Source organism: Bos grunniens, chromosome X, assembly GCF_055505025.1.
Source record: "Bos grunniens cultivar Pamir isolate PY7600 chromosome X, Bosgru_T2T1.0, whole genome shotgun sequence".
NCBI classification, from domain to species: Eukaryota; Metazoa; Chordata; class Mammalia; order Artiodactyla; family Bovidae; genus Bos; species Bos grunniens.
The window spans coordinates 11765926-11774514 of NC_141194.1; the positions used below are offsets into that span (position 1 = coordinate 11765926).

The following is an 8589-nucleotide window of genomic DNA, read 5'->3' on the forward strand; positions in this document are numbered from 1 at the left end:
AATTCAAAGGTCATCTTTGTTAAGTCAAGAAGCTTTTATTGGACCTCCATCATGCCCATTCATCTGCATTTTGCCCAGGGCTGCTTTCCCCGCTAGGCTGGCTGAGTAGACTAAGGGCTCCTGAAGACCCAAATATGAGCTTTCCTGTCCTTTAAAGAAAAAGTGCACCAGCTCCTGGGTTAGACCAATCTGTGATAGTTGGTGCCATCTGCAAGATGCCTCCTTAGATCAGTAATCCCGCCAGTTCACTGGGAGCAGAAGTGCCTTCCAGAGTCACAGCCCGCGGGCACGGAGCTCAAGAGAAGAACTCGATCGAGGGCACAGAAGGTTCACGAGACTGGAAAAGACTTCCAGGCCACCCCACCGCAGGGCCTAGGGCTTTTCTCTTAGACCTTGGAACTGTGTGTTGGTATCAGCCCTCAGCACTGTGGCTTCTGACAACTCTCTCATCCTTACAGACTCTTGCCGCTCAGGCCCCAAATGCCACGGCTGTTTCCAGTCACACCCTATCAGTGCTGGCTGTGAGTTATTGTAGGCGTTCAGTTTCTTGAAATTTTACTTTGTTTCAGTTTTGCATGTGTTTTGTATGATTAGGGTTTCCATAGAAAGCAGATCACTTGAATTAAGGGAGCCTTGCAAATAATTACGGAGACCTTAAGGGGTTTCCAGGGAAAATCTCGGGACTGTTAGTCCCAGATGCAATTGTGGGTCCTTTTCATTATTAGACAGTATGTTCCCTTTTCTTTTCAGCATCTGATATTGAAGTCATGGTGTTTTCCTTACTGTATTGATTATAACCCGGGTTCCTTTTTATAGAGACATTTGTCAATAGAAAACATTTCTTAGATCCTCTTTGAATTAGTAGAGACATTCCCCAAATTATTTACTCAAGAATCCAGAGCCTTCTCATTAGGCCTGTGGTAGAATTTAAGGAGGCAAAACTACAATTGGGATTAATTACACTGTTGGCAAATGGATCTTGTTATTATTTGACTTATTGATCTTCCTGTCCATACAGACAGATCATTTGCATGTAGATTCCTGCTGCTTTAGTCTGTCCAGTATCACTTGCTCTGAGGGACATCCTGTCTCCCATTGCATGTGGTTGTAATCAATTGCAACACTCCAGGCTGCCCGCAAATCATATTACCCTGTTCTACCCCTCGACATAGTCATCGATCCAAAAGAAAGTATGTGACTTGATAGGAGCTGATTAACCAGGATGTTAAAGAAGCTCTGAGAGAGGCTGTCACACAGAAGGACACCAGGCTGAGAGAGGGAGGCAGAGTCCCCAGATCCAGCCCTTCCTGAAGCCTTACCCAGCCCTGGACTTCCTAGGGATGTGGACCACTAAATTCTTTTTTCTGTTTGACTAATTCCAGTTGGGCTTCTCACTCAAAGCCCCAAATGTCCTCACTGATATAACACACTTCCAGATAGACTTTTAAGTATTCTCAGGAATATGCATCACAACTTTCAGAGGGTGCAGGGCATTGAGCACTGGGATCCATGAGTCCTAATCCCAGCTGCAGCCTTAGAACTCCCAGGCCTTCCCTCTGCCAGCTTCAGGGGCTTTAGAAATGGAGAACCTATGGGACATGGGATGCAACCCAGTTTCTTGGGTATATTGGGTTGGCCAAAAGTTTGTTTGGGTTTTTGTAACAAGGAGATCAAACCAGTCAATGCTAAAGGAAATTAACCCTAAATATTTATTGGAAGGACTGATGCTGAAGCTGAAGCTCCAATACTTTGGCCACCTGATGCAAGGAGCCAACTTATTAGAAAAGACCCTGATGCTGGGAGAGATTGAGGGCAGGAAGAGAAGGGGATAACAGAGGATGAGATGGTTGGATGGCATCACTGACTCGATAGACATGAATTTGAGCAAGCTCCGGGAGGATGGTGAAGGACAGGAAAGCCTGGCGTGCTGCAGTCCATGGGGTCGCAAAGAGTCGGACAGGACGGAGCAACTGAACAATAACAATAACACCTGAATGAACTTTTTAGCCAACCCAGTATTTATGCCTTCTCTTATGCACAAAAGTGCATTCTGGACTTGCTTTCTTAAATTCCATTTCTCCCTGACCTTTGGCCCTTCTTGGCGTGGAAGCCGGACAAAATCCATGAGCATGTAACACTGATGGTATCAATCTTGGGAAAGAAGGGAAGACCAAGTAGGTGAGTGGCTGGACCCCCAACATTGATAATGCTTGACAGAATGGTCAGGCTAATGTCTGGGGCCGGGGTTGGATGCCAATCCTACCAGTGGTCCCACCCACCACAGAGGTAACCAGGAAGGAGAGATAAAACTCACAGTCCACCACCAAGTGGCTGCAAAATTACCCCTTCAGTGAAGACCCATGTTTTTCTCCTTTGTTTTCCAGAAGATAAGTTTCTAAACCCATCTAAAGTCTGCCTCACTGCGGGGAGCTGCCCGTGAGAACGGGGTCCTTTGTCCGAAGGACACAGCTCTGGGAGCTGCCTCAGTCCTTGAGGGTTTGCTTGCAAACATAGCTCTCTGTCCCGCCACCCCAGAGATTAGGCGCTTATTTACTGCAGGCACCTGGAGTTCTGTGCAAACTTCTCACGCACAGAGAAATGTTATCTGGTGTAAGAAATAATAAGAGGGAGACATTCCCATGCTCTCAAGATTTCTTGTGACTGTTTGTAAGATGTATAGGCTAACCAAGAAAAAATGTCAACTGTCTTGTCTTTCTCACGCTTTTCTGTATAAATATGAGATGTTGAATAAAGTTGGTGTCAGACTGCGTCCCTTCGTGGTGACGTGTCTGAACCTCTCGACCCCATCTTTGTAGTCTCTTGCTTTAGTTTCTTTCTTAGCCCCGCCGTGCACGTTCTCGGGACCTGATCGACTTTGCCGGCTGGCTCGGGCGGTGGCGCCCGAACAGGGACCCGAGAATCGGAGTGCGACGACGGCCGCTGCCCGCCAAGATTGAGGTAAGTAAAGAGGAATTCCTAAGTAATTAAAAGTAAAGGGCAGGGAGGGTGATTGTCGAGAGTAATAAATCATGGGACAAGGCAATAGCCGCCAGTTATTTGTACATATGTTGAAAACTATGTTAAAAGGTAGGGGAATTCATGTAAATAAGTTACAGCTAGAAAAGTTTTTACTTTTTATTGAGGAGGTTTGTCCTTGGTTTCCAGAGGAAGGAACAGTTAGTCTGGAAACTTGGAAAAAAGTAGGAAAACAATTGCAGACATATTATTCCTTACATGGTCCCAATCGTGTTCCTGTGGATGCTTTTTCTTTGTGGACTCTCATAAGAGACTGCCTGGATCCTGAACATGAGGGACATAAAATTCAAACGGCTCTCAGGGATTCCACAGGACCCGAAGTTACAGAGCCTTCTGCCCCATCACCTGAGCCGCTTTATGCTGTGCCTGAGGGAACAGCTTATAAGGCTGGAGGGAGTGATGATGTGTTAAGCTCTGATGAACAGAAAGAGTTAAATGAACAAGCGGCTCAGAACCATAGAGAGGATATGCCTTGGGAGATGATGGTTAACATGGAATCCCCCTCAGGAAAAGGGGAATTAAAGCATTCAGGGCTTTCTGAAGAACAGCTGGAGAATTTAATTCAGAAGATTGTTATAGCAGTAAAAAAGGATGCACAGGGAGACTCCCACTCCAGCCAGCCTGCGCCTCCAGCATATCCTCCCTGGGTTCTTGCTGGACTCGATCCACCTCCGCCTTTCGTAGAACCGCGAGAGCTTATATCTATCCCTGCTTCTTTGCCCGGTGAAAACATAAAAATTAAAAGTGAGATATTATTATCTCCTCTTCAACAAGCAACTAAGCGAGCTAATGAAGAAGGAGAACATATTCCCGGGTTTTCAGGAATCTATCCAGTGTTTGAAAATGCTCAACAGCAGAGGTATTATGAGCCGCTGCCCTTTAAGCAACTGAAAGAGTTAAAAATGGCTTGTGCACAATATGGCCCGACTGCGCCGTTTACTCAGGCTATTATAGAGGCTTTAGGAAATCAAAATCTGCCACCTAATGATTGGAAACAGGTTGCTCGAGCTTGTTTATCTGGAGGAGATTATTTACTATGGAAATCTGAGTTTGCTGAGCAATGTGGGATCACAGCCGATATCAACCGGCGACAGGGACTGAACACCACTTATGAAATGATGGTGGGAGAGGGAGAATATCGAGACACTAATAGTCAACTTAATTATTTACCTGGAGCCTACCCTCAGATTAGTGCTGCGGCTCTACAAGCATGGAAAAAGCTTCCAAATTCTGATAAAAAGACTGAAGATTTATCTAAAATTCGCCAGGGGCCAGATGAGCCATATCAGGATTTTGTTGCCCGCCTGCTTGAGACAATTGGTAAAATGATAAGAGATGAGCAGGCGGGGATGGTGTTGACTAAACAGCTTGCTTATGAAAATGCCAATTCGGCTTGTCAAGCTGCCCTGAGACCTTACAGGAAAAAGGGAGGCTTATCCGATACAAATTTGTGCCGATATCAGCCCTTCGTACGTTCAAGGCATAACTTTGGCCACGACATTACAAGGGTTATTGCCTTAGCTGGTTTTAGTGGACGGCTTGATAATCATTATCCCTCAGATAAAATTTTGCAATTTGCTCATTATCACCAATTTCTCTTCCCAAAAATCATTGTTTCTCAGCCCCTTGCTGACGTCCTAACTGTATTTACTGATGGCTCTTCTAATGGAATAGCTAGTTTGATTATACAGGACAATACTACCACCTGGCATACTAATTATAAGTCTGCTCAAGAAGTAGAACTATTTGCCGTTTTTCAGGCTTTATTACAAATTTCTGCTCCATTTAATTTATATTCTGACAGTCAATATATCATAAGAGCCTTAAACACTATTGAGACTGTTCCATTTATTGGTACCCTGAATTCTACTATCCAAACTCTTTTTCGTGATATACAACATTTAATTTGCTCCAGAGTTAATAAATGCTATTTTGGTCATATTCGTGCTCACTCTGGACTTCCTGGACCTTTAGCACGAGGCAATGCTTTGGCTGATGAAGCTACACATATGATATTTCCTTCACTGGAACAAATGGCAAAAACTTCCCACAGCTTACACCATCAAAACAACAATAGCTTAAGACTTCAATTTGGCATTACTCGAGAAGCTGCCAGACAGATTGTTAAGCAATGTCAAACATGTCCTCAGTTTTTTAGCATCCCCCACTATGGAGTTAATCCTCGAGGATTGTTGCCAAACGATATATGGCAAATGGATGTTACCCGTATTCCTGAATTTGATAAACAAAAATTTGTTCATGTTACTATTGACACCTTCTCCAGCTTTTTACATGCCTCTCTACAATCCGGAGAAGCTAGCAAACATTGTATAGCTCATTGCATTAAGTGTTTTGCTGTTATGGGAACCCCTAAAACCATAAAAACAGACAATGGTCCAGGATACACTGGAAAAAATTTTCAATTATTTTGTACGCAATTGTCTATCTCACATAAAACAGGTATCCCTTATAATCCTCAAGGTCAAGGAATTATTGAACGGGCACATCAAACTCTCAAACATCAATTGCAAAAACTAAAGAAGGGGGAATTGTATCCCAATACCCCGTCCAACTCTCTAAACCATGCTTTATTTGTTCTAAATTTTTTACAATTGGATATAAGTGGCCGTTCAGCAGCACAGCGATTTTGGAACTTTGATGCACAAACAATAAGACCTAAAGTCTTTTGGAAAGACCCACTTGTGGGAAAATGGTATGGACCAGATCCAGTACTAATCTGGGGACGAGGGCATGTTTGTGTTTTCCCACAGGATGCCGAAGCGCCGCGCTGGCTGCTGGAAAGGTTGGTACGCACGGCGGAGACAGTCTCTAGCAAATCAGATGAGGAGATTGACAATTCAAGAGCATGATGAATTACCATCTCGACAACAACTTCAGGCATTGATGCGAGAGGCACAGAATCGTGTTGTGGTGCAGGGCGATCCGATATCGCCTTTAAGCTTCCTGATAACCTTATTAATTATCTTAAATCAGATTAACACTGCACACTCTGAAGAATATTCAAGTGCTTACTGGGCTTATTTTCCCGATCCTCCCCTTCTCCAACCCGTGGGCTGGGAGGGTCGGTCTATTCCCATATACACTAATAAAACTGTTTTATTTCTTGCACCTTGTTTAATTAAAAAACTGATTGATGATCTATGGATCATAAAGGCTTCCATCTATGGAAATGGTCTGCAGTTAAAGGAACATAAGTGTGTGCCTATATAAAAAGAAAGGGGGAGATGCGGGGAGCTGCCCGTGAGAACGGGGTCCTTTGTCCGAAGGACACAGCTCTGGGAGCTGCCTCAGTCCTTGAGGGTTTGCTTGCAAACATAGCTCTCTGTCCCGCCACCCCAGAGATTAGGCGCTTATTTACTGCAGGCACCTGGAGTTCTGTGCAAACTTCTCACGCACAGAGAAATGTTATCTGGTGTAAGAAATAATAACAGGGAGCCATTCCCATGCTCTCAAGATTTCTTGTGACTGTTTGTAAGATGTATAGGCTAACCAAGAAAAAATGTCAACTGTCTTGTCTTTCTCACGCTTTTCTGTATAAATATGAGATGTTGAATAAAGTTGGTGTCAGACTGCGTCCCTTCGTGGTGACGTGTCTGAACCTCTCGACCCCATCTTTGTAGTCTCTTGCTTTAGTTTCTTTCTTAGCCCCGCCGTGCACGTTCTCGGGACCTGATCGACTTTGCCGGCTGGCTCCGGCACTCACTAGATTCTTTAACTGTCGCCTGAAGTGTTAGTTATGACTCCGTTTCTGGAGATAAACTCTACAACCTCCCTCCTCCCCCAGGAAAGTTCCTGACCGAGGCCCATCCACACCAGCCAAAATTCTGATCCAAGTGACTGGCAGTTACCTAAATGCCAGTGATATTGGGCACTTACATGTGTTTGCAGGTCATGATAAATAAGTACCCTTCTTTGTTGTCTTGTTTCTTTGCAGTTTACCTTGGCTTCTTCTGTTTCAAACTGATAGAACTAAAGTCAGTTTTTAAAACGCATGGGGAAGGGAAAACTCTTTAGGTTAAAGACGGTCCACCAAGGTGCTAATTCCATCTTTGGTAGGTTTTTCCCAGGACTGTGTTCCTCATCCAGGAATTTCCCTGAGCTTGGTGGTTCACTGGTCCAAATTCCAGCTTTGAATATATAAACCAGCTGAAGTGCTGGGTTGCCCCAGGGACTAGCAGGCAGTTTCTGAACTTCCATCGCCCCCCAGTGGCAATTTCTTAAATCTTTGTGTTAGTTACTCAAAAGAATTTAGGTTATGCCTTTTCCCTCCAAAGTCATCTAAAAACAAAAAAAATTTTTTTTTAAATCTCATACTGCAGATTTTCAAATGTTTGTGTGGAGATGTGTTAGTAATGTCGAGTTTATAGCTGCTGTTTCACAGGGTCATAGATTCATGCAATTGACAAGAATCATGCAATTGACAGATCTCACCAATTAGGACGCCCTTAGGAAAAAATTCTTACCTATCACAGCTGTAGAGTCCAAAATTAAAGAGATTACCCCAAATGAGTTTTTTTTTTAATTGAGAGGATCCATATTTGGGTTTCCACTTTTCTGAGTCAATTAAAACACTGTCATTATGATTTCTAAACTCATGCTATCCCTTTGTAAACTTTTCCACCATAAAATGTTTTGTAAGATTGTCTGAGAAGGTGAGAAAACATTTAAAGCCAAAAACTATGAAGGTTTTGGAACTATATATATATATATATATATATATATAAACTTTGTAAAAGCCAACCTCAAACCCATACAAATAACTAGAAATTATCACTATCAGGTTGTCAAGACCTGTAGCAGATGAATTAAGACACGAAGTAGCAGAATCAAAGGAATAAAAAAGTTTTAGTGATTTCAAACCTCAACCAGATGAAACTCAGCAATAGGTGACAGAGTTGCCCTGGGTCATTGCATAGAGAAGTTTAATGATCCTGAAGAGTCTTTCCATGGTCAGTAGGCACATTTAATCCATCTACCCCCATCCACCCACCCATCACCCCATCCCCTTATCCATTTACCCACCGACCCATCAGTCCATCCCCCCATTCATCCATTCAGACAGGTTTAGAAAGATACTGTGTGGAAAACAAAAGAGAAAAAAGTGTTTCTTCACTGCAAGAATAACTTTGCATCCACTTGGTCATGTGCTGTGGGCTTTGTTTCTCTTTCCTGATTACCTCCATCCAACCATCTATAGATTAGGTATGTGCCAGGTGTTCTGTGACGTACCAAGGCAAGAAGATGGATAAGATGTACTACCTGCTGTCATGGTTTTCAAAGCAAATGAGACTTTCAAGATTTTTTTCAATATGGTCTTTATTCTAAGGCTTCATTCTCAGAGAAGGTGGAAATAACCAGCACCAAACCAATACCTTTTGAAAAGACCTTGAGCAAGTAGCATCAAGAAGCCTAGAGATCTAGTCAGCCTTGACTGCGTGGGTTAGAGATGAGAACTCTGCCCTCCATAGCCACTGAATGTTTTCTCTGAAGAACAAAATGTAGGCTCTGTGGGATTCTAAAAACACAAACTAT

General features: G+C 43.3%; 1 protein-coding gene across 1 annotated transcript; it reads left to right on the plus strand.

Moving 5' to 3' along the window:
- Positions 1 to 2899: 2899 nt before the first annotated feature.
- LOC147339787 (endogenous retrovirus group K member 7 Gag polyprotein-like) lies at positions 2900 to 5193 on the plus strand. Its single transcript, XM_086386714.1, is given in 2 exon segments — positions 2900 to 4477; positions 4479 to 5193. Coding segments are annotated over 2 exon segments (1527 nt in total). The 5' UTR covers positions 2900 to 3029; the 3' UTR covers positions 4558 to 5193.
- The last annotated feature ends 3396 nt before the right edge of the window (positions 5194 to 8589 follow it).